The 25,804-nt window shown below is 45.3% G+C and overlaps 2 protein-coding genes across 5 annotated transcripts in view; both read right to left on the minus strand.

Moving 5' to 3' along the window:
- Positions 1–19,875, minus strand: part of LOC149359812 (uncharacterized) — a 55,947-nt gene extending 36,072 nt beyond the window's left edge. Inside the window, exons 1-4 of one of the 4 annotated variants that reach the window (XM_089571919.1) lie at positions 19,433–19,869; positions 17,877–17,927; positions 14,470–14,574; positions 10,511–11,779 (exon numbers count right to left, since the gene is read on the minus strand). In XM_089571919.1, coding sequence (XP_089428045.1) covers positions 11,660–11,779; positions 14,470–14,574; positions 17,877–17,927; positions 19,433–19,513 — 357 coding nt within the window. In that variant the 5' untranslated portion in view covers positions 19,514–19,869 and the 3' untranslated portion in view covers positions 10,511–11,659. Of the gene's footprint in view, positions 1–329; positions 1,550–10,510; positions 11,780–14,469; positions 14,575–17,876; positions 17,928–19,432 lie in introns of those variants that run through there. The other 3 variants (XM_089571920.1, XM_089571917.1, XM_089571915.1) reach the window with 3 other exon arrangements.
- A 4,628-nt stretch (positions 19,876–24,503) lies between these two features.
- The window catches only part of Tbc1d22 (TBC1 domain family member 22), a 28,129-nt gene continuing 26,828 nt past the window's right edge, over positions 24,504–25,804 (minus strand). The window contains exon 12 of the mRNA XM_089571921.1: positions 24,504–25,524. Coding sequence (XP_089428047.1) covers positions 25,390–25,524 — 135 coding nt within the window. The 3' untranslated portion in view covers positions 24,504–25,389. The remainder of the gene's footprint in view (positions 25,525–25,804) is intronic.

A 25,804-nucleotide genomic window follows, 5' to 3' on the forward strand; every position in this document is an offset into this window, starting at 1 on the left:
CCGCCCTCGTCAGGTTCCCGAGGACGACGCGCGCTCGCGCCGTCGCGTGCATTTCCGTGCTTCCGCGGGAGAGCATATTTGCGCGGCCAACATTTTTTTCGCAAATGTCATGCTGCCCTGAGTTATCGTGTGGTAAAACGTGGCCTCATAGTACGGGAGGCAATTTACATTCGAATTCTAACTGTTGATGTGCCTGCGGCTCGGCGCTCTTCCACTTACTGGTGGGCAGTGCCGCGCGCGATGGCTGCCCTTTTTACTCACGTCGTGAAGGAAATTCGTTGGATACTAGTACATGAAGCATGCGAAGGATATTAGCTTTGTGTGCTTACCTTCTGGGTCTTAAGGACCACGATAGAGAGGCATGCAGCAAAGCTTGCTGAAGAAGTAAAGTGATGAAGAGGTGCATATGCTCCCGGCGCAAGCATCAGTCATAATTAAGGCAACACGTACATCATAGCTTGCTGATTCGCGTGTCCTCTTCAGTCGGAACAAATCTCTGGGAACAAGTCACTGGAAGCCTTGAAGGAGATGACGCTTTCTTTGCAGGACTTGTATCCGCTATTGCAGTTCGGAACAAATCACTTACGTCCCATCGTATGCTACAGCGAGGCAGTAAGGCGTACACCGGGTCCACGGAGATAGACCAGGACTCGAGCGCGAGCACTCTAACACGTCGGTCACACAGCTTCTGGAGACTAGAGCACACGACCCCACCCGCTGTTTCGAGGGTGTTGCGTGTTACAGAGTATTCCTTATTTATTTATTTTTTCTTGGTTTCTTGCCTTCCGCCACTTTGTGTCCGAAGCTGCTAAAAGATTTGGCGAAGCTCCTCTGCAGGGATTGGGGGGAGTTTCCCAGCCGTCACTGTGCACAAGCAGGGCTGTCTTCCTCGCCGTTCTCAAGACAGTCTGAGCTGGGCAGCGACGCATTGTGTTAGCCCATTTTGACCCGAATAGCCAAATAGAAGAGCCTGACGTCTCAGGCATGGCTAGCTACAATGGACCGCTCCACAACAAGATGAAAGAGGCCGCTCGGTGACTCGAAGCCGTATCGATACGTGCAGTGCCCAATTAGCGGTGACAGCGTTGTGATTCCCTTGCAGCAGGGGAGATAAGGAACCAGCTGGGCTCGTCCATCGTGGGATTCAACCCGCCTTACAGGGAAAGTACAGCGTTTGGAAGCCCGCTTCAGGGTCCCTCTGACCGCAGGGGATGAAAAGGGAGCGGTGCAATGTTTAAAAAAAAATTGTGAGCCCCTCCGTGGGCTGGCTAGTTTAGCCACAGCTAGAAGCACGACGTCTACAGCTACTTAGCCGCTGTTCTCCGTGCAAGCCGGCTGGAATGGTAACATTCTTGATACCCCATCAGCGGCCCCAGACCACAAACGGAGGGGTTCCCTGTAACACCCTGCCAATATGTTCCCGCACTGCTTTTTTTTTTCACGCTCCGCCGTCCCGAAACCGCGCCACGCACCGCGCAGCGCGGTGCCTCGCGCTGCCCAAGCGGGCACTAGAGTTACTGTATATGCTACCAAAGCTACCTTTGGTAGCATATACAGTAACTCTAGCGGGCACCGCGCGTGAGCGCCATCTACCGCGCGCCACGGAAACCGACCTCCCTTCCTCCCCTCTGTGACGTTTTCTGGTCGCCCGCGCCGGCCGCGGGGCCACGGAGTTGCGCCTCCTAAAAGCCTTCTATCTCCGTGGTTAAGGGAGAGGCAGAGATTTTTAAGCATGAATTGCTTTTAGCCCCCGTTGTCGGCAGTGTGGTGACGTCACGCCGAGACCTAGAGCCATCATCCGGGCACTGAAATCCACTCATCCGGGCACTGAATTCCCGTCATCCGGGCACTGAAATCCACTCATCCGGGCACTGAAATCCACTCATCCGGGCACTGAATTCCAGTCATCCGGGCTCTGAAACGAGAACATCCGGGCACCGTACGAGACTCAACGAGATTTAACGAGACTCTCTAAGCCCTCCTACGCGACCGGCATGCAAGCACCGGTTGGTCTCCAAACGAGACAAAAAATAACTGCTGCCAGTGCCTTCTCAATGTTTATCAGGATATCAGTGGAGCTGTGGGTTTGATAATGCACGGAATTATAATTTCCGATTTCTAATAAGGGTGCAAAAAGCACATAAATGCCACGTTACACTTCGTTGTCATACGTGATCCGGGGGAGAAGCGCTGCGTTCAAAGGGCAAGGCATCGCGCCGAACGGGTGGTGGCATTCCTCCCTTCCTTTACGGTGCGGTTCGGGTGTCCACCGAGATGGCAGAGAATTACTGCGCCATTTCCTTTCCTCAAAAAACCTTGCGTTCAAACGGCAAGGCATCGCGCTGAACGGGTGGTGGCGTTCCTCCCTTCCTGTACGGTGCGGTTCGGGTGTCCACCGAGATGACATTAGGCCCGTAAACATTTCATGCTTACTCTACTCTCGTTTACGGGAGAGGCAGAGATTTTTTTTTTTTAAACTGCTCGTGCACTTTTATCACACGAGGAAGACGAAAAAAAGACAACCTGAAAGTTGGAAGCCAAAGAAAACCTGTACTCAGCGACGCAACATGAGGCCAGCTAAGCTCTGGTGCTTCGCGGCTATGCGATTTGCATGCCCGCGTGGTTTCGTTCTGACGCTCCACGATTTATAAGTGCAGAGCAGCAGAGGGACTCAAAGTGCCCCTCTAAGTGCTCCTCGGACGGAATTCATGCCAAAAGGCGACGGGGGAAGTGAAGCTCCTCCCACATTCAGCCTCCGCGCACAGAATTCCTCCACGTACAAAAACGTAGTTCGCTGCTTAAACGTTTCTTGTTACGTAAACAATAAGTTTCATCACAAGAAAAAAATTATGAGCTCCAGAATTTTGATACATGGATTGTCTGATATAGTCAAATATCAAAAAGCAGATTTCGTTTACAGTTGCGATTGGCCAGTGGATTAATACAAGACGCCGTTAACGCCGTGGTCCGCGGCCCAGTGTTAGCAACGGCATGTTCGCTTTGTCAACGTACCAAGACGCCGGGCTGCATAACCAGCGCCACGATAACTATTATTACAGAATTTAAATGTGTCCGTACGCACCAGTCTCCACATTCGTGACGGTGGCTCGGCGGTGACAGCTGCCGCACCAGTAGCTTGGCTTGCTGCCGACGCTGCTAGGATCGGTCCCTTGCGGGCTGATGCAAACATACCTCCTGTCCCTTCTTAATAAATGTTTTCACCACCACCACCCACGCTGCCGACTCCTCGGCGCTCGGACTGGACTATCCTGCCTGACCCGCCAACGAAGCGACGGCTGATAGAGACCTCCAACGTCCGCCCGGCGTCACGGAGTACACGTTTACACCAGTTACGTCACTTTTCGGCTATTTCGACATCAGAGAGTCCCGAATTTGAATCAGAGCGGCGGGAAAAAGTTTTTCAAATTTGAATCCAAATCACTTAGCAATAAATGCATCTCTCGCAGCCGGACGCCCGACAATTAACGAAGCCACAAAATGCCAAACAGTCCAATTTTTCTAACTCAAAAATTATATTGTCCTCAGTGTCCTTTTAAGCATCCCGTGTGACAGTAAATTTTTTTTTTTCAAATATTTGCCAGATATTTATCGTTTTAAAATATTCCAGGAGTGCCAGCCTTAATAGTGGACTCAGTGGGCTCCAAAGGATGCCATTTAGACGCATATTTTTTATTAATCACTTAAGAATTCGATATTGCGGAGGGTCAGGCAACTTTAACTGCCAATATTCTTCATCCCATTAACATAAATTGCCATCTATTATCATTTAAAAGCTACTAAAAGAAGCTGCCGAGAATATTCGCTGATGCAAGCGACACAACAAAATGTCGCCAACCTGCAGTTGTTTTACTCTCATTTGGTTGTCTTTGAGTCTCCTGTGAAATGCAACAGGAAAAAACAAATAAGTACACATGCACAAGCAAGTATAAAGTCCACTGTTTATATTCAAGTTCAAAGGCAATCGCTCTTCACGCTGATCCGCCGCAGATCGGCAACGTACAAGATGCTTGCTGTGCCTTGGGGAGGGAGAGTGATCTTGGCTGACAGGAGCTTGAGCTGAAGGATTTCGTTGGCGACCTCTGCTCTGGTGTTATCTGGACGCGGACCGGCTGGGGCATGAAGAGACGCTGGCCGCTTCTCTCTTCATCACGACAAGGCTCACATTTGCAGGTGCAGATACCTGCACCTGCAAATCCGGGCAGATACCTGCCCGGATATCCGGGCAGATATACCTGCCCGGATATCAGCTGCAAGTGTCCAGAGGGTGTGGTCCTCCATGAGGACCATCGAGAACTCTCTTCCACCCTCACCTGAGATACACTGGCTGCCAGTTGACACCCTTGCACCTTAACTTATCTGAACTCGTCTGTCTGTCTGTGTCTGTCCGTCCGTCCATCCGACCGACATACTGATTGGCCGACCAGCTGTGACTGACTGACTGACTAACTGAGAAGGTAAAGCTTCAGAAGCACCATCTGTCAGCCAACTCCACACCCCACTGGCCCACCCCACCCTCCAGAAGATTCGGACGAAGTGGGAAACCGTCATAAATAGGAACATTTTGAAGAGTTTTCATTTCTCGAGAAATGACTTTTGGCATAAGTGCAGCTTGTGGATCCAGCCAAGAAGCAGGAACTAATGACAGCAGAAAAAAACTTCAAGTGGAGTGTTTTTGCCTGCAGTGAGCTCTGCGGACCTGCCATCTTTGAAAGAGGAAGCCTTGGAATATTCACTATACAAAGTTCTATGTGCTGAAGTTTGCCTTGGTACTTATGGAGAACGCACAGCGAAGAATGGCCGGTCTTGCTTCCCTTGATTTTCTCGCCATACCCGTGTCAAGCGCAAATGTAGAACGACCATTCCTAGCCTGCATTTCCTGAGTGGCAAGGAGCGTGCTCCAATGGCTGACAAATCCGTCAAATGCACATGTCAATTTTTTTAAATAACTTCAGGCATTAATTTCATTTTTATTCATGCGTCGCGTTTCAGTCGTTATTCTCATTCGTTGGAGTGTTATTTCATTGTGTAGAATACGAATTTTTTCATTGTAAGAATAGAATTTTTTTAAATAAGTTCAGGCATTAATTTCATTTTCATTCATGCGTCGCGTTTCAGTCGTTATTCTCATTCGTTGGAGTGTTATTTCATTGTGTAGAATGTTTGCTACGTGTTCAATATAACTGTGTAATGTCAGGTGCGTTGTTTTCTCCTGTAACATACAGTCGCTTTACAACACAAGCCTCGATAAACACAGATTTCTCTCTGTCATTGAAATCAGACATAGAAAACACCGATTCAATAGGAAAAAATAAACACAGATAAATAACCCCTCAACTAGAAAAAAAATCACTACCGGAAACACGGAGCCCCACTCATAAGTGATGTATCGCTCCGGTACGTAAAACCCCACTAGTTCATTTGTTACAATGTTCAACGGCGACGCCAGTGACGTTTATCTGGGACATGTGCCCTACACAGCTCTAGAAGTAAAAAAGCACCCGCTTCCCTTCGGTTTACTAATAGCCGGCTTTCACATAAAACTGCAACCACTTCATCCGGTGGGACACTGCTTTATTGGACAGGGCACGGGATGCGCACACCGATGTTCAGGAAGTGCAGCACATACTAGGGAAACTCAGCACTGCCTCATTTCCACGTATCTGGGGCAACACAAGTATGCAAAACCGGGCCAGTCGGAGTTGTTGCGTGTTGGGGAAATAGGCCACACATGAGGCACGTCTGGAAAAATAGAAATGTACCACTCACTGTCCTCGTGGGAGTTTAATCGATAAATAAAACTTTTTGCACAACAATAGCTTAACAGGAAAACCCAGACTTTCTGCTCTCCCTCTGCCGCCACTTGACTACGATTGCTGAAAGTCACCGCCTTCTACCCCCCCCCCCCCCCACCCAACCAGACAAAAAAAAAACATTTTCTCGAAAAGGCTCACCACCATGTCCACATGCCATAGGAGTACGGACACTAAATTTTTTTAGGGCCTGTTTTTTGTTTCCTGTTAACGCCGTGCAAGGCCTTAGTGATGTCAGAACTGGAGAAGATGTGCCCTGTATAGTGTGCTAAAGAGTTTATCACAGCGCTGTTCTATGCCAACAGTTTCGCCTTGGGTGCAAAACTGTTTCTGAATAATGAAAAACGTTTTTCTGAATAAAGAAAAAACGATAGCTTGAGACGGCATCGATGTGGCGCTTTCAAGCACGGTCAGCCAAGCACTGATGTAGCACTGGGTTGCGCGGTGCTGCAAGAGCCACTAAAATGAAATTTTTCTGAAATTAAAACAACAGTCATGCAACGAGCAGCTGCTAAATCAACTAAAAGCCAGACAACTAATCATAATTCAACCCAAACATAGCCCACTCAACACCTCCAGTCTTCTTTTCCTTTCTCAATTCGCGCAGAACACACGAAGTTATCATGGATTTCTTTAATAAAAACGGCATAACATGCTTGTACTGCCCAGGCTCTTGCTGTTAAGCCGCAAAATAGCGAAGCTCTCCTCAGTATTTTTTTTAATATTTTTGCTCATCTACGCTATGCGCATTATATAAGCGCGAATTAAGCACACACATGCACGGGAATTTTTACGTAGCCAGCAAAGTGGAACATGAAATTTTGGCGCCTCATTACCAAACACAGCTGAAGAAAAAAAAAATGAAAATGTTAGGGACTGTGCAACGACACAGTAAAACCAAAGCACAAACGCTATGCATGCTCATTCAAGTAGCGAAAAGTGGGACTGCAATAATGCTTAATTATACCTGTTGTTCTGCTCTCATGTGGGACTCGTTCAGTTCGATATGGTAGATAATTCAGTAAAACATGACCTGAAGTATTTACTTATTGAATAGATTTATGTTGGTTTCTGTGAGAAAAAGCAGAAAAGCAAGTGCCATTTCTTGCCCTTTTTTTTTGTATATATATATATATAAAGGAGCCCGAATGAAGGAATAAAAAGAGTTTCACGACATGGACGACTACTGGATTGGCACTGAGAAAATTACTAAGGAACTAAAATGGCCAGCAAAGAAACATCATTGGAATACGCGAAAATGTGCGCATCGGCAAGCACGTTTTTCTGGCAGATCATGGGAAAATGAGGGGCAAGCACGTTTTCATAGCCACCTTCAACATTCCAAGCCCAATGGTTCGAATAACAAGTAATGCCTCTCAAGTGAGAAGTGCGTAGTCACCGTTGAGGTCGCCACCTCCCCGCATTGCAGCAGCTGCTGAAAGCTACTCCTAGAGAAGCTCACCCTCCACGGTCCCGTAGTAAATGTGATAACTGCCAAAGGAGTGCGAAGAATGCTGCGAAGAGCGAAGGAAAGCGGACTATTGCACCGCGAAGGACTACAGCCAAGATGGTGGCTTAACTGGTTCCAGTAAGAGCGCGCATGCGCAACGGGTTTTGAGAAATCTGTGCAGATGGTCAAGATACCAGTGGTCATGTCTGACCATCCCTAATTTTTGTTCTGTTGAAGGCACCTACTCTGCAGAAAATCCGGCAGCGTCGGCGGCGTTATGAGCTAAAAAGCAGGAGGCCTACCTGCCGCCCACATCATCAGTATTTTTTTTTTAACCCTCAGGTCGTCGTCTGTCTTGTGACGAAAACTACAGCGAAATATGTGCACATAATTTAGAAAGTAGCGTTCATTTGATGTATTGCCATCGAAAATTGAGCGAATCGCGACTCTGAAGATCCCGACGCATTGCGAATTTCACAGATTTTCGGCAACAGAGCACCACTACTATAGTATCACAATGAAGAGAAAATATCACGAGATCAGAGCTTCCTTTGGCTGCAATGCCGAATTTTTCTGATCAAAGCAGAAGCATACAAGGCGATAAACGAGGACAATAAGACAATGAACTTTGATTTCCACAGCTTTTATTTTTTCTCCACTTGCTGTCACTCATCCCTTCAGCAGTGCGTGAACGGATGACAGTATAATGATTTTTTTTTTTGCACATGAATTCCAAAATGTGAAAAAGTGCAATAAATCTCTAGATTTTTTGTGTGTGCATGTAAAATATTTTTTTGAAGTTATTTTTGTAACAATTGTTTTCATGTAAATATGCATGCTGGAGTACACCTTTTATTTGCCCAAGTACTGGGCACCTAAGAAAAGAATTAATTTCTTTACTACACAGAACATGGCTTTGTGACCATGCTGACATATAAAATTAGTTTAAAATAAAATGTAGTTCTCAAATCAGTGTGAAAAGCTACATTTCTGAACCAAATTTGGTTAAATTTCATCCATAAATACCTAAAATAGTTTTAACTGCCGCGTCTTTCCTTAACCTCTGGCATAACTGCACCAACATGGAGCCGTGTGATCATCTTAAGAGTGAATTTCAAGCATGCGGGCAAAAGCGCTGGATCGACAGCAGCACTACCAGGTTTACTTAAAGCCCCTCAATAAACTTCATCGAGGGGCTTTAGTTTACTGCGTTACCACGACGCAAGCTGCTGGGAGTAGGTGCTTCGTGATAACTACCTGCTTGTGAAGACAAAATAATAGAGCTTTTAGAAGGTTAACTGTTTATATAATGATCAGGCAACTGCAACGCAGTCCACAAATGCCTCCAGGATGTTACCACAGTGTGTGCACGAACACGAGAATGGAGAGAGCCACGAATGAACAAGACAGCCACGACGCTTTGTCAGAAGAACAACACAGCAGTAACATCATGAACTCAAACCGGGAAACAAGAGTTGAGGTATAACGTGAATGTGCTGGAGCAGTTGCAAGGAAACTCTGAAAAGCAGCCAATATGTGGACTCTGTTAGCTATCACAAGTTCTCAGTATATTTTCCTACATTGCTGCTTTCAGGTGATGCATCAAAAACCTTTCAAAGACATACAAAATGTGGCTAGTGTGCAGAGCACAGTACAACAGCAAACTGCTGATTTGCAAGGTACTGCAAACATCCCGAGATTTACCTTTGGGCCTGTTACTTGGTTTTTAACTTGGACTACACTGTTACTGTTAGTACAGTTAATACAACTCGACAGGCCTACAAGCAAAAGCTGCATGAATGTGGTGAGCACAACACATGGCCTGACTGGACAGCAAGGCACAAGTGAGATCACAGCCAAGGTTAAATCTCGTTACAGCATGCGAGTGAAAAACAATACACCACAGATAAAAGGCAAAGAGCAAACCCAGGTGAAAATCTTTCCCACCTCAACTGGTTTATAGAACAATTCCCAGCTGGTTCCAGTTGGAACCAACTGGAACCAACTGGAAATTGTTCCATAAACCATTTGGGCTGGGAAAGATTTTCGCCAGGGAAGGTACTGTCATATCAGTTGCATACCTTTGTCTGACTGCGTAGTTGCACTCACACAGCTGTACTCATGCAGACATGTGAAACCACAGTCCACAAGCAAAGCATATTTTTCATAAATGCAACAACCAGTCAAAACATTCCTTGCAGTACAGTCAACACAGTCAACTCCCTTTGAGACAAACACTAATAAGTCAAAGAGCAGCTCGGGAACTTTCAGCTTGTTTCCCACAGACAGAGTAAAAAATTTCTGGTTAATGTGAACCATCCCACTTGGTCTCATTGGTTAATATGAACTTCAGCAGTGTCATGTCATAGCAACATGCAGTAAACATGTGGCAATGTGACTGTATTGTGTAAGGACAGAATGCAATAAAAACAGCAACAACCTAAAAAATGGCTGAAAGCATATCAGAACATCTTTGCACACGCAGGCAAGAGCGAGGCGAGACTGCACGTAATGTCACGAGCCAAGTTCTAGCTTAGTAAGAGCAAAAATGAAGTGCAGTTTTCCAAGCATGCAAAATGCGTTTAACACATTCTGTTGTTTAAACCCAACAACAGGCCTTCCAGAAGCATGAGAGAGTTGTAGGCATCTTATTCAAACATTAGGTGGATGTTCTAATATTTAAAATATCAGCTGCTGCCGAAGAAATGTCTCAGCCCCACAATAACTGAATGGTTCAGTTGAGGTGAGTGCAAGATTTCTGGAAATACTCTCTGGCATTTAATAAACATCTCCTTGCAAACTACTCATTTCATTACTACTTTTAAAATTTATTCGTATATGCTGTTGTTAAGTCACATATTTCAGGCACTTCAGTTATTGCAAGCATCTGACAGGCTGAAAAGATCTACAAAGTTCAGTATTTTCATTTTAAAGGGAGCCACTGCAGCTTGCATTCAACTGTATAAAAAAAAAAGCATATGCTTCACAAAATATAGCTTCCAGACACCAGTAACTTTTAATATGCTAAGAAAACAATATAAAAAAATGCCACTCACAAGCACTTGACAACAAAAATAATAGGGATAATAGATCTGTGCCCACCTTTACTGTTGTTACTGTTGGTATTTTATAAACTGCTATGTGTGTCTTGCTCCTTAGTGCACTCTGAACTGCTTGACATAAAATTGCTGCTACTAGTATTTACGGTAATTTTTCTTTGGACAATGAACATTCCTGCAAGGCCAGTGGATAAAATTTTAATGACAAGAATACAACTTTCGCGACAGTGAGTGCTAGTCACTGTGTATGAATAACACGATTCCTTCACGGTCCAATCTGCGACCCACACTGACACTTGTGCTATGGCTCTGTGCTGTGAAATAAGGGTAAAAAGAAAAACACCGTATAGGACGCTTGGAATGTGAGGGGAAGTACACGAGACAAAACAGCTAATGCGCCTTAAAGCACATAACGAAACAAAATCAACGCACCAAATGAATGCACACTTCTCTATCAAGTACGCAGGAGTCACTTTTTCTGGATTCACAGGAGTGGCCAGGCCTTGCTGCCTAGTTTTCATCATGTTCCTGCTTTTTAGACCGTTACCAGCCTGTACTTCCAGGCACCAAGAGCATTGCTGGAGCCTTGAAGTAACACCGAGTTCCTGCTACAACTGTTTTCGCACTGGCCTCCATGTGTTTCACAGTGAGTACATGTCTTCGAGTCCATAGCCTAAAAGAGCGAGTTTCAGGGCGCCATTCACCAAGTGAACATCAGATCAAGGGCATCAAAAATGTTTGCGCCGAACTTACCAGTTATTTACACAGAATCTACACTGCCATTAAAATCCCGGAAGGTGAATGGAGATAGCATTGTTAACGCAAACTAATGCTACCATTGCAATCTACGCTGGAGCAAAGACATAAAAAAATGTTAAAGAACAGGAGAGATTAATTAATGAAGCAGTTCTTGATGCCCCATGAAGAAAGCCCTTGTACTTCAGCCAATGTTGTGTGGTCATATATGGCAAGCATGAACAACACTATTGAGACTGGTCTCGCATGCAGCATTTCCCAAGCTCGCAAATACCATGCAATTTCCTAAATAAAGTTGCCCGTGAAAAGCTAGCAGCAACAGACTGTGCTGCAGCACCTTGTAAAAAAAAAAAAAGCGCGTAATTTACTTAATCGATTCCAATACACAGAGCTTTCTAATAGCTCAACGAATCAATTAAATATAATGCAAGAGATGTACACCTGGACGTGACGTCACCCAGTGCCTCTGGTACAAGGCTAAGTGGACAGCTATGATCCTTTAAAACCCTCAAAGATAATTAACAAAGCCAGTTTCCCGCCCAAGTGCACCCCAAAAACATTTGCTAACAACCATGAACAAAATATGTGATGGCCGATATGCAGAACAAGTGTATAATCACAGTGTTAGCATAAATGAGGTTTCGAAACTTGGGATCAACTCCTCCTTCCCTGTACCAATGGATCTGAAAACAAAAAAAAAGCAATAAATGCATGCATCTCAAAGGCACACCCCACTCTCGAACTATACAACCAACAGTACGCCGGCTAGCCCCTCTACACTTATGAACATATCTCAGACATTTCCTAAAACACCCACATGATGACTGCAAGCAGCACCAAGGAGTTTCATGGCATTACGAATCTCCACTGTGCTGCATGAGCACAAAATACACAAGTCCACCCTTTACACCATGAACCACATTAGGCAGTTTTAGCTGTGCGTCCGCAAAAGCTGTGCGTACGCTACGGGCGCACCTTACGCGCAGTGCCACACGTCCTGGCAACGACAGTTTTAGTTGGGAGTGGCTAGCGTAGCGCCCGGTAAGCGTAGGGTACGGTGGCGCCATCTAGCGACAGCAAGTCAAAGCTCCTGAACTGTGTGCTGAGGAAACTTTTTCCTCTTTTATTAATGGCAGAGGTGGTTGCATTCGAAGGCTTTGTTTTTTTTAAAATGTAAATCAATTGAATCAAACGAAAATATAAATTCTAGCACTAAGTTGGAGAAGTACTTTACCGGAGGTCGTTGCTATGACGACAGTGCACGCCGTAAATAGTTAGGCTTAACATCAAGAAATTCCTGGATTTATCTAAAAAACGATGACTATTTGTCACATACATCGTTACGGAGGGGTGAGAATGCACAAAATAAAAGTGAATACAACCGTTTAGAGCGAGCTATCGCGTCGAAAAATGCAGCGACGATGCAGTATTTGGTCCGAAGCGGGCGTGCAGGGCGCCGCCATGTTGCCAACGTTAACCACGCAAGCCACGCAAGCAACGCAACGCAAAGTCCGCTGGCTTGCGTACGTACGCAAAACGCACGGATCGCGCTTGCGTTCTGCGCATGCGCACTACGGTCCCCGCAAGCTCCTTGCATACGCTAAGCCCTTGCGGACGCACAGCTAAAACTGTCTATTAACTACATAGGCCCTTTGGCAATGACATATGCAAGTGTGCAAAGAACAGGAATTATCAACAGCTGGGGAAAGCCTGTTTAGGCCAAGCAGTGAGAGCACACTAAAACAATTAGTCACACAAGACATGGTTTGATCCAGTATGCTCCTCAACGATCCACACACTCATTACCACCAGACTCATCAGTGTGGATAGCTATGACCATCCATTCCGAAAGTAGGAAGCCAGCAACATGGCAATCTTGCCATGCTTCTTGCTGACAGCCAACTGATTACAATCTTGCTTGTTCGCAGGTAAAGACACACCTTGCACTAGCATACAAAGCATTCATGGTAGCAAAAGAGAGAGATGCAAAACTGAGATTTGTGGATTTTTGTGTGCCAAAGTACTGTGGGCTATGCATCAAGTCACAGTAGAGGACTCCAAATTACTTTCAAACACCTGGGGTTCTTTACAGCACACCAAAATTTCAGCACAAAAGCATTTTTGTATTTTACCTCCTAGTGAACTGAGGAATTTACATTTTGATGTGAGCTTCAGTCAAAGAACCAAAATGTCTGAACTCTGACAGTGTACAAATATCAAATTCTCATTTGCCTCAACAATGCTCTCAACAGGCCCAACATATGCCATTCCCCACTACTTTCAAAGTTTCAGCGCCTGAACTTTCAAGACATGTACACCAAGGATGGGGTCAGACTTTTCATTATAAGAAGTGAGTGGTGGGCAAAAAACTTTTAGAAAGCCAGGATGGTCTACGCACCTCTCTGATACAAAGCTAAAACTAGTTTAGTTTAGTTTATGGGGGTTATGTCCCAAAGCAACTCAGGCTATGAGGGACGTCGGACTGCGGAAATTTCAGCCCACCTGGGGTTCTTTAATGCACACTGACATCGCACAGCACATAGACCTCTAGAATATCATCTCCATTGAAATTCAACCACCATGGCAGAGATCAAACCTGCGTCTTTCGTATCAGCAGCCGAGTGCCATAACCATTGAGCCACCCCAACAGCACAAAGTTCAAACAATTGTTAACAAAACCTGGGTCAGTGGCAGATTAATTCCACAGTTGTTACTAAAGATAACTGGCGAGTGGTGACACATGCATTGCAGCTGATGCATTTATCTTCTTTTTATGAGTTTTGTTTGATGCTTTCAACATACCAGTCTTCATAGGCTTTTATGATGATATAGGATATATTAACACTCTGGGGGCCCTTCAATGCCAGCAGTCTCTACTGGTATGATGGTTAAGAGCAAATACAACAAGAACTCCGTTTAAGTGCGCAATTTTTTCATCTCGCTCAAAGAGGAATGAAATGTAAGAAAGAACAGAGCTCTAAACAAAGCATGCCAGGAACTGCTACCCTGGCAGGAACCCCTCTACATGTATATACAAATATGTGCAGGCTGCCCAAACCACCAGTCATAGTCAAAGCTGGTTATAATCGAAGAGTTAGGGCTAACTTAAGCAGAGATGGTCACCACCATTCCTCCCTGGCACTCTCTCAAATAAGCAGTGTGCTGCACTGCAACAGAGAACCCAAAGGAAGCATTCAGCCAATGATGCAGGAAAGCGCCTGCATCCATCAGCTTTGCAGCGCTTCTGCTACAAGTAAGCCCCCTGTCCTCAGTAAGCTTTGCCAGAAAACTACCGGCACTTTTGGCTTTTGAATGCTTACGCATATCCTTTCACCTGAGACCCCAATACAAAACACAAAATCAGAGGTCTTACCAGCATAGCATGGGCGAAGCATAGACAGAGGATGCAAAGTGCATAATAGATGTGCCTCCCACATGGCGGACGAACGGAGTAAAAGAATGCGAGGATGAACGTGATCTGAAAAAAAAAAAAACAATATGTAGAAGGTGGTCAGCTTAGTGCACCTCAGCATATTGCGCCTCAGCTTGGTGCAGCTCTGCTTAGTGCAACTCTGCTTAGTGCACCTCAGCACGTCAGCTTAGCATATTGCCCTAGTCAATGGTGTCATGTTCATAAGCAATCAATAGCTTTCTATGGATATCGAACAGCCTGCATCTTTCCTTCATGAAAAACCCCATGACAGCCCATTGCTTCTCCTTGGAATCCATTAGCTATATGCAGTGGAAAAGATCCATAGTTACCTGCAAAAACTACACTACTTACCTGCAAAAAATTAATGGCTATCATAGAAAAAGAGCTAATCTACAAACAGGCAAAATTTAAAAAATATATGTCAGGAAATAAAAAATTATGGCAACTTTTGCATTACTTTTGATAAACATCAACAGCATATCAACAGCAATTCAGTGTCCTACAATGTTCCCAACATTCAACACAGAGCTGCTCTTCTTCTACAGCTTCCTGTCCGTGCCTGCGCAAGCACATCATCCCAATTGACATCTCCTACAGATACGAGTGCTGCTGTGCTGGCAGGCATGTACATAAGCTAGGCCCTCCCTGAAATCAAGCAACTCCTAACCCCCTCCTCACTTAACACTGCTTGCCACAGAGGCTCAGTGGTTATGGCGCTCAGCTGCTGACCCAAAAGACGCAGGTTCGATCGCGGCCGCGGCAATCAAATTTCAATGGAGGCGAAATTCTAAAGGCCCGTGTACTGTGCGATGTCAGTGCACGTTAAAGAACCCCAGGTGGCCGAAATTTCCGGAGCCCCTCACTGCGGCGTCCCTCACAGCCTGAGTCGCTTTGGGACATTAAACCCCTATAAACCAAACCTCGCTTAACACTGGGCCCTTCCCCCCTCCCCCCCAAAGTACTGGCTATGTGGCTGGCTGTCGGTAATGAGGTTGTCTTGGCAAACAGCTGGACATTTTGGCACTTTATGATGTGATCCACAGTTCCCTCCAATTCACTAGAGTGTTTAAACACACCTCCCGACTGCTGACAATGCCAGTTTTGCAGAACTCTGTCTGAAGGCACATATGGGCTTGTATTAAACATGTTACCAGCAATGCACAGTGCAAGCCTTTCCTCTAGCTGGGAGAGGACATAAAAATGAACGTGCCTGTGTACTTCAACTAAGCAAGGCAAACTAGAACCTTCTCTCACAGGTAAGCGTACAATCGCAACAACTGAATGTGCGCTGCTTCATTAAAATGAAGCAGCGCAAGTACCTCCAAACACATCTCTTATGCCTTTTACAAATCAACTTATCTTCAGTATCTGTAGTTCCATGAAAGTAAGTTCTATTTACTTCATTACTATTCTCGAAAAATAAAAGCAAATGGTGACAACCATTTACCACATCATTCCCCCACTGTTATAACACTCATCCTGGAACCATTTTTTACTATTTTCTACCACAGACTCATTCACAATTTTTTTTTTTTTACTATCCCACGAGCTCTGGAAGGCCGGCGAAGGTCACATTTCCACCTGCATAGATTCTGCAACATCCTTACAAAACAGGGTCAATCATTTAACTACCACTTCCACATGCTATGCACAAACCATCCTCTGGAGGAAATTTCCCCGTGTAGATTTGCTTTCTAAAATAGCTTGATATAGCTTCAAAGCATATGACGCTATCTTTTGTATTGCCATAAATGTTTCTTTTCTGAGTTCATTCTTTACACTTCTATATTTACTGATAGCAAGTTTCGATCTACTGCATATTTCCTGTGCATTGCCTCTCTATCCGTGGCTCTATTTTTAAATGGCAACTTCTGGCCACTTTTCAACATCTGAGCTGGCAGTTGCTTTATATTTCCAACTCCTACCTCTCTTAGTTGATGTAAATCATTTTTTTCAAAATAATGGGCAAACAATATTAAAACTGCAAAAAGCAAAAATGAAACCGGGTTTCCAGCAAACAAATGACATCACTGATGACTAAGAGGTGACATCACAGACAACTTCTTTTGAATGGCTGAGCCAGCAACAAAGCGGTAGCCCCTACCACGAAATATTCGAAATGACTGAAAACAAGCTCGATACTTTCTCATTGTGCGAGTGGGGAGTAAATATGAACGGGGTGGTAGCTTGTGACGCCACAAATGCATGGTTGCTTGTACAAATAGCCTTGTTTGAGGTCCCAAATAGGGAAGCTTTAAAATTTATTTCCACTGCAAAAAAATCCCACTTGGCAGCCAAATTTGGCATAAAAATCATGAGACAAAGAAGAACCTGCAGTAACGGTTTCAGTAAAAAGCACAAACCATAAAAAACCCTAGGACTTATTGATGTTGGCCTGTATCAATAGATTACCGTGTTCTAATGGCAAAGACGCTACTTTCAGTGAAAACAGAGCTTTTGTAATTAAGGAAAGACGAAAAAATTAAATACAGGTGTTGCCACCAACGGCTCATTTCACACACTGCAGTGCGTCAACACAGTTTTATGACGCAGATCCCTGAGGCAAGGCTACACCACCATTCATAACAGTGATCATGGAGTCCTTCCTGAGGTAGACGTCACAAATACAATTTCGTAAGCAATAAATGGGTCTTCAGCTGCCGGACAAACGTCAACAAAACCAGAAAAAGCTAGATAACCGATTTTTTGTAAGAACAGAAGTTGGATAGAGTTGTCCTCATTGCTCCTTCAATGTCCTTTCTTAAATCCCCTTTGCGCTGAGCTATAATTACAGCTTAGTTTCATATTTCTCTTTCTCTGAGGTGCATGCAAAGATATCATGGTGCTTTATAGTATGCAAGCCTTCAGTACCGCAGTTTGCTATACCTTCAACAGAAAGCTGAAGAATAGAGTGCATTTTAACTTGCTTCTTTGTGCCCTTAAGAGCATTACTTAGACATCAAGTGTAAAAAATAAGTGCCATAAAGGATGCAACGGGTGCACAAACACACATGGCTTTCAGGCCACCAGATGTAACCTACATGCAAGCAACTCCAAGCTGCCTGCAATAATATGGCGTCATGCCGAAATGCTTTTCACGCCGGCATATTTTGCTCTTCTCTGCAATCACCACTCGTGCTTGTGGTGATTGAAATGCACTGCATGAAATGAAATGCACTGCATAAGAAAAAGAATGAAGAACCACAAGGACAACTATCTTTTGCCAAAGTAATATAATACTGCAAGCAGTAGAGATTGAATCAAATTGACTGACCACAGAAAGAAACTCACAGTAATCATGGATTTCAGAGAGCAAAATTAAAATGTGAAATATGACTTTTACTCACCAAAACAAAAATTACTGTGATGGCCCCAATAATCAGATGCAGGATTCGTTCCTGCAACAAATGAGAAATATTGAAAATAGATCACTCAGATATTTGCTAAGCTGCGAAAACAAATCTCAAACCAACCGCAATGCACAGAAATACGTAGGTGCAGCAAAGTTGTTGCTGTTGTTGACCTCAGTACACATGGCAAGGACTTTTCGGTTTAGACCAAAAACCAAAAAAGGTGAACCGAATTCAACTTTCAAAATACAGTTTTAACCGAGAAAGGTCAGTATTCATGGCATGGAGACCACAGCTAGCTTGCTATTATGTAGGAATTATCCAGTAAAAGGAGGATATTAATCATGGTGGTACCTTTGGATTAAGCAGCGCAGTCTTGCGTTTTGACGCATTACTCTACTATTTTACACACCTCTGCATACCGAGAGGCTCTATCTACCTCCTCAGCGTTATGTGCTAGTGTAGCGTTGTTCACTGTCATTACACTGCTAGGCCAATTACATCATTAAGTAGGTTCTTCCATTGCATATAAGGATACTCATGCGAGACCATTTATAAATGTATTGAAAAAGTGTCATGTTCTGCCTACATTGACTTAAGCAGCAGTTCCATCGCTGCAGTATAGACGTAGACTATGCGATGTCCAGTCACCCTCTTGCTCAACCCAGTGCAGCATTTCAGCGCTAATATGACAACGTACATTCAGGAAGTGCAATTACACTTCAAGTATTGTCTGACGGTTGAATCATTTAACTTCGTTACTTTCGGCAATGATGATAACATATCTTTGAACTAGCACAGCTCTAAATACCACCATTTAGGCGTTAATTATTTTTAAATGGAATGCTTGATCTGGCAAGACGGCCGAGATGAGGAAATAAGTGAAATTTTACCGCACTGAGATGCCACATTATATCCCCGAAAAAAGTCAGTAATTCATCTGCAGGAAAAAAATAATCGCCTAAAAAAGAACAGAAAACTGGGTTCAGAAATAGAAACCGAAAAAAGACCGCCGAATTTTCAGAAAACAAAAACCGAAAAGTCCAACCCCGACACATATCCAAACGGGGCATGGTTTCCGATCGCAGAATTACCTTCTTTTTCGCCAACAAAAAAAAGTAGTAAATCAGACCATGGTTAACTCGGCAAACAAAGCAAACAGGAAAGAAACAAAAAAAGAAACAGCAGACGAAAACACAAAAGTGAAGCTCCGCTTGAGAGAGCACCTGCGCCAGCAATCGAACACAATGCGATGATACCGCAAGCAGCACACATCGCCCTCGCCACGTTTTCAGCGACAGTACACCGTGTTTCCTCGCAACTAACTGGCAAGAGATATGTAGCGGAGCAACTCTGAGCACATCCAAGCCAATAGTTTTCACAGCGAACATCACAACGAACAGTCCAGCACACGCCCATGAGGAAACTTTTCGGGCAAGCGTACAGCAGCACTGCTGCCAGGGACGTTTGAAACACAGCGCCGTGCCAGCCTTGCGCAGGCGCGACAGTCCAATCGGTGATGAGGCAGAGAAAACGCCAGCACACCACCTTACCCGCGTGTTGGTTTCGTCGAACAGCGGTCTGTCGACGGGTCCACCAAAGAGTGGCCGGTATTCGGTCGACCGTAAGTCCATGTTTCCTCGTCACATCACTCAGGAAGCAGTAAGCAAGTCGATCGCTAGTCAGTCATGTGCCAAGTCCTTCATCGGAGTGGGCGTGCAGGTGTACTACCGCTACGCTCGATTACGTCGCCAAGTCTGGCCAAGTGTCCCCCGCTAAGCCGGGCAGGACACGCCGACCCGCGCGGCGCGCGTTGCTCAAGCGGCTTCGTCGGCGAGTGTCACGGCACAGCAGCACGTTGCCTGGTATGGGCACCAGAACTTCTGGTTAAAACCGTTCAACTCCTCGCGGTGATCATTTCCCGCACACGAAGTGGTACCGAAAGCACACCTAACAGCTGACAACGCCTCTAGTACCTCTAGGCATATAGTAGGTTGTACCACTAGACCACTGCCTGCGGTCCCCTCTTTGAAGTATAGTAGTGTCAAGCGCTTCGCATAGCCATAAAGTAGCGCTTGGTAGCATCACCAGATTTCTTCATATTTCTTCATGTATCCTATTCAGACGCAGAATCATTATTATGAATTGTCATTAATCTCAGAGCGCAAGAAACAGCAGCCAACGCCTGACAGACCAGGCGGCTAATCTACACGAGTAGCCTAGAAAAAAATGAAACAAATATTTTTTTTATTTCCGCTGGCCCCAGCTAACGTCCTTCAGGCTTCCATAGCAGATGCCGCAGCTAGCAAAAGCTTTCCCTTATGTTTTATAGTAACAACGAAAAGGCGCACACCTGAAGGTATGAAGGATGCAGTGAAGAAAGGAAGACAAAGAAGCACCGCAGTGGAGGGCTCGGGAATAATTTCGACCTCCTGAGAATTGATTGTAAAACATTTTATTCGCCGGGAAGAGCTTGGCAAGAGGTCGCGTTAAGTGGTCGAGAGTACATAGCCCTCGACGACTTTGTCAGCCCACTCCACCGCCAAAACTTGCGTTCTGGGGTCAGAGCTAGCCAGCACGGTCTCCCACCGCTCGAGAGAAGGAGCTGTAACTAGATCACCCGGAGGTGGCTCTATTTTGCAGTCCCACAGGATGTGATCGTAGGTAGCACGTTGGCCACAGTGTTTGCAGTTTGGGTTGTAAAGATCTGGATAAATGTGCGCGAGGAGTGATGGGGTGCGTATCGATCTCGTCTGTAGACGACGCCACGTAACCTCTTGTTCTTTAGTAAGTCTTTTGTCTGGAGGGGGGAAAATTCTCCTCTCTAGTTTAAAATGATTGGTGAGATCATGATATGTGATCATGGAGTCCTTCGTGAAATTCAGGGAGCCAGACTCATCCACTGCCCGGTCGACGAAACCTCGGGCTTTATTGTGGGCTGCCTCGTTCCCCGGATTCCCCGAATGGGCTGGGACCCATATCAATTGGGAATAATTTGGTGAGAATTTGGTTACGTTAAGGATTCTAAGGGAGATGTTTGTAATTCGCCCTTTAGCGAAATTATTGATACCCATTTTGGAATCGCTGAAGATGATGCTCCCTTGGGTATGCGCTAGGGCGAGGGCTATAGCCGCCTCTTCTGCCGTTTCAGAGGATTTCGTTTTGATTGTCGCCGAGGCGATGTGGTCACCATTCTCGTTCACAACCACAATTGCAAAGGCATTGGTATTTTTGTATTCTGCCGCATCTACATAAAGTGTTCCAGCGCACTGTCTGTATTTGTTATGTAAGGCTTTGGCTCTTGCTTGTCTTCTACCCTCATGGTGTACGGGGTGCATGTTTTTGGGGAGTGGTTTGATTAGTAGGGCCGTCCTATAGTCGCGGGGTAAGTCTACTTTAGCATCGTTATTCGTAGGTTGAAAGTTAATTCCGAGCCTGGTAAGAATACTCCTGCCAGTTCTGGAATTGGCTAATCGCGCTGTTTGAGCCATTAAATGGGCTTCTTTCAGTTCGTTGTAGGTGTTATGTATTCCTAACCTCATAAGCCTTTCGGTTGAGGCATTTAGTGGGAGTCCTAACGCAGCCTTATAGGCCTGCCGTATCATACTATCCAATTTGTCCTTTTCTGCTTTCGAAAATTTGAGATAAGGGGTGGCATAGAGTATCCTGCTTAGCGCAAAGGCCTGCACTAGTCGGCATAAATCTCTTTCCCTCACCCCTTGTCTGCGGTTAGCTATGCGGCGGATTAATCGCGCCGTCGCTTCCTGAGAATCCTTACCGCGTACTGACACATCGCACAGCCCGCGGTTGCCTATTGAGCCACGGCCGCCGCGGCCGGGACTGAACTCGCCTTCCGAGAATATTTTAATGCGAACGTTTCATTAGGAAAGGGAAGGCGCAGTTTACCGCTACCACTTAACTTGCCCCGCCAGTGCGCATGCGCTGATTGGTCCCGACGCCACTGGGCAGCACGTGACGCTATCTGGTGCCTTCAGTGCGATTTCCTCATGCGCACTAACCGAGCTCGCTAGGCGGTAAGGTAAATGTCTCTAATTTGATACTTTTAGCACAGCGTGTATGGCTACCACTTACCGCCTCTTGCATGCACAGATCTCGCTGAGGCCGCTAGATGGCGCCACGTTCCCGTCAACATCGTGCTAGCCTGCCGCGTCGGTACCAACCAATCAGCGCTTGCGCAGTGCAGGGCGCGGTAGACGGTAAGTGGTAACAGTGCGCACTATGCTAAAAGTATCTATTGCCACACCTGGCCACTTGAGTTGTGCCGTGAGGAAAGGGATACAGGAAGGATTGAGAAGTGGCCGAGATGCCTTCTCTGCCCGGCAGGATAAACGTCCCAGCTTCTGGATGTCATGTAATTATTATGCAACGAAGCAATTATGGCACATGTACAGCTCATTGCCAAAATAAAAAATCAGTCATTTGAAGAGTGCTGCGAATGACAGCCACATGACCTTCCTTCCTGTACTTGATTCATAACCTCGTCTTCGAAATGCCAAAAGCAACCAAACTTGAGTACTAGGAATGACAGCCGCGTGTCTTCCCTCCTGCATTCAATTCATAATCTCCCTTCAAAAAACCAATGACAGCAACACGACCTTCCTTCCTGTACTCAATTCATAACCTCGTCTTCGAAATGCCAAAATCAACCAAACTCGAGTGCTGGGAATGACAGCCGCGTAATTTCCTTGCTGTACTCAATTCGTAATCTGGTCTTCGAAGACTAAACTCCAGTGCTATCACACCTTTCCTATCCATTTTTGTCCATTAATGACCCTTCCACCAAATTTTCCCTGCAACCGCCTTCCAACAGACACCACTCAAAGAAAAAAAAAGTGCGTAAGCTGACATTCTCATTTTAGAGCCCCTAATTCAGCGTAGCTGAATTTCTTCTTTCATGCTTTCAATTTGAACAACCAAACGATATGGCTGTGACACCACAGGTAGGTTTAGGTCACGCGCGATATGAAAAAAAAAGTGCTATAATCGCTGATGTGTCAATTCAGGCTCTTCAGACAGGCTGGCCTAAGTAGTGAATTAAAATGGTGTCCCAGCTATTGTTCAGTCGTTGAAATCAAAAACTGTATTAGAGAAGAAATTAGGTTATAAGTTACTGAGGCGGTTGAAGGGAAATGCCACACAATGATATATGCATACTTATGTCTAATGCATCATAGGGATGCATCTTAAGCCTCATTTGAGGATGCTGGGGGGATAGAGTTCATAACACAGAAGTGAAACTCCTAGCAGTATTTATGCTCCGAAATCTGGCACACTAGTCTGTGTACTGTAATTGCACGACCTGTGGCAACCAAATTAACTTTGCATTAAAGAAAGAGAAGTAGGGGCCATTAATGAGGGCATTTGTTTTGCTGGAATGTGCATGGGGTTAGTGAAGTTAGAATAGAGAAAGTTAACACACCACATTTGCTGGTAGGCGCTAACAAATGTTGCATCAATGGTTTCTGCAGTGCTGTGCGGCTAAGCCATAACACAAAGCTTTTGGCCTCTCATAAATCAAGGGCTGACCAGCTGAAACTGCTCAGAAAGGCACCCATTGGATGCAGCATATCAGCCAGTGGTAAAAGCAGTGTTAGTTCAAAGCTCAAAAGTCACATGAAGCTATAAGTTAATAACACCATCAATTAATCCCTTGATACCCCAATCTGAGCCAGAGCTTCGCAACCGATGCGATTCGTGGACGTAGCCACAGATGTTCCATGTGCTCACACACAAAAACAACACAAATTTTTTAACTAAGCTTATGGCTGTGTGTAGCAAAATCCAACAAACTGAAAATGCAGCAACAATCTCCAGAAACATACCTTGCAGAAAAGTCAATTATGAAATGAAAAGGCAAAACATAGGCTTAATGCAGACAATAATCAACATACTACTATTCCAACACATTCTTCCCGTGCTGAACCTGTCCAACATTATGCAAGGGCATCTAACTTGGCCCATACTATCCCCAGCGTGCTTTTACTTCACAAAAAAAAAAGCTGCTGGTTCTCTGTCAGGCATGCTAAAGATGAAAGGCAAGCTTTCGTGCAGCCTGAAGTGTATTACGGTTGGTTTATAGGGTTTAACGTCCCAAAGCAACTCAAGCTATGATGGACGCCATAGTGGAGGGCTCCAGATAATTTCAACCACCTGGGGTTCTTTAAAAAGTGCCCCAACATTGCAGTACATAACTCTCTAGCATTTTGCCTCCATCGAAATGTGACCACCATAGCCTGGCTTGGATCTGTCTCTTTCAGGTCAATGGCAGAACACCTTAACCACCGAGCCAACACAGTGGCTTCAAGTGCATTACAAAAATGGCTTCAGACTACCTTCCAGCCAATTCATATACACACAAGACGGCTTTCAAGGTGAGAGGTCAGACTGATGTCGCTTGGCCTAGAATTCTGGATACGGCCCCTTGTCGAGCTCCACTGTCTTGCCTGCAGCTGTCACAGTCATTTCACTAAAATTCTATTTCTCACTACACCCTAGTTCACCAGCAGCAAAGTCAGTGGCCACGGCACAAAAGGGCCACTGCAGACATATAACCAATGTTGTGCTCCAAAGATAAAAAAAAAAGAGAACAGAAACTCCTAGTAATCGGCTTTCAAACATACTTTTAATCTCATACTTCTAACTGAAAAGCCAGTGTGTTAATTCAACACACTCAAGGTCACATTGCACAGGGACCAACCAACACTTCGTCACGCATCCAGAGATTACAACCACCCAACGGTGTCTTTCCCACAAAATGAGCTTCCCCACGTGCTAACACCAGGACTGTACCTTAAATCCGGCAGGCACTTCACATCCCTCTGAGCAACCCGACATGCTGCCCAAGCTCTTCCGCTGTGCTTTGATGGGAATCTCATAGAGAGGCTTTGTTTAATGTACAAAAATATACAGTTAAAAAATTTGCAGGCAGGTGACAAGGGAAGGCTGGCAAGCCTCTTCCAAGAGGAGCAGGATGACCTTCCAGGAAGGGATCTCGGAAAAAGAAAGTGGCAAAAAACGAGATGGCTCGCGTCCTGTCGGCAGTGCTGCCTCACTTAGCTGCAGAATCATGCCCTTTGTATGCACACAAACCCACACCAGGCCGAAAGCCTCCTTACCCAGTGCTTGCTAAGATCATCTCAATGCACCAGCATTGAAAAGGTGCTCTGACTCCAAAGTTCATTCATTCGATGAGGTTGGGCAAATGCTGGCCAAACAGTGAGGCAGCACTGCTTAGAGACCTGCAGCGTTCCTTGTTTACAGCCACCTTCCTACCGATGCAAAAGGAAGCAACGACATGTTTTCCTTCCTCATTCTTCTTCTTTTGCCTTCACGCTGCTGATGCCACGTGCACCGCCCGAAGCTGTCCTTGTCAAGTTGGTTACCCTTCTTCGTGATTGGTCTCTGCCCTGGGGTGAAGAAGGGACATGAGGCACAACACTGAAGCACGTGCGTGCACACACACACACAAAGCGGTGTCTGTTCATTGGCATCACTTCCGGGCTTGCAGGTGATTGGGAGCGTCGGCAAAGGTGTACTTGAGCCGGTACGCCTCGGCGACGAGCAGAGTGATCTCCTCGTTGCCCCAGTCGTACGTTGGCAAGTTCTGAAGGAGCAGCATAAGGCCCTGCAACAAGGCGAGAAGACAACAAGAGAGAAAAGTAATGAACCCGAGCTTGAGCAAAACGTGCAGTGCACATCGTAGACGCCCTTTGCAGGTGCAGAGCATTGGACATGCATGCATGTGTAAAGCAGATAAGTCCAAGATGTTTCTCTAGACAAAACTGCTCCTCATTTTGATTGCGACGAAACACAGCAAAGTGGATCTTGGTCGTAGAGTTTGCCATACATCCCAATGTGAGCAAGAAGAAAAAATAAATGCACCAGTTGTTCCATTTTTTTTTTAT

The sequence above is a fragment of the Amblyomma mixtum genome, chromosome 2, assembly GCF_055824585.1.
Source record: "Amblyomma mixtum isolate Tamu chromosome 2, ASM5582458v1, whole genome shotgun sequence".
In the NCBI taxonomy this organism is placed as follows: domain Eukaryota; kingdom Metazoa; phylum Arthropoda; class Arachnida; order Ixodida; family Ixodidae; genus Amblyomma; species Amblyomma mixtum.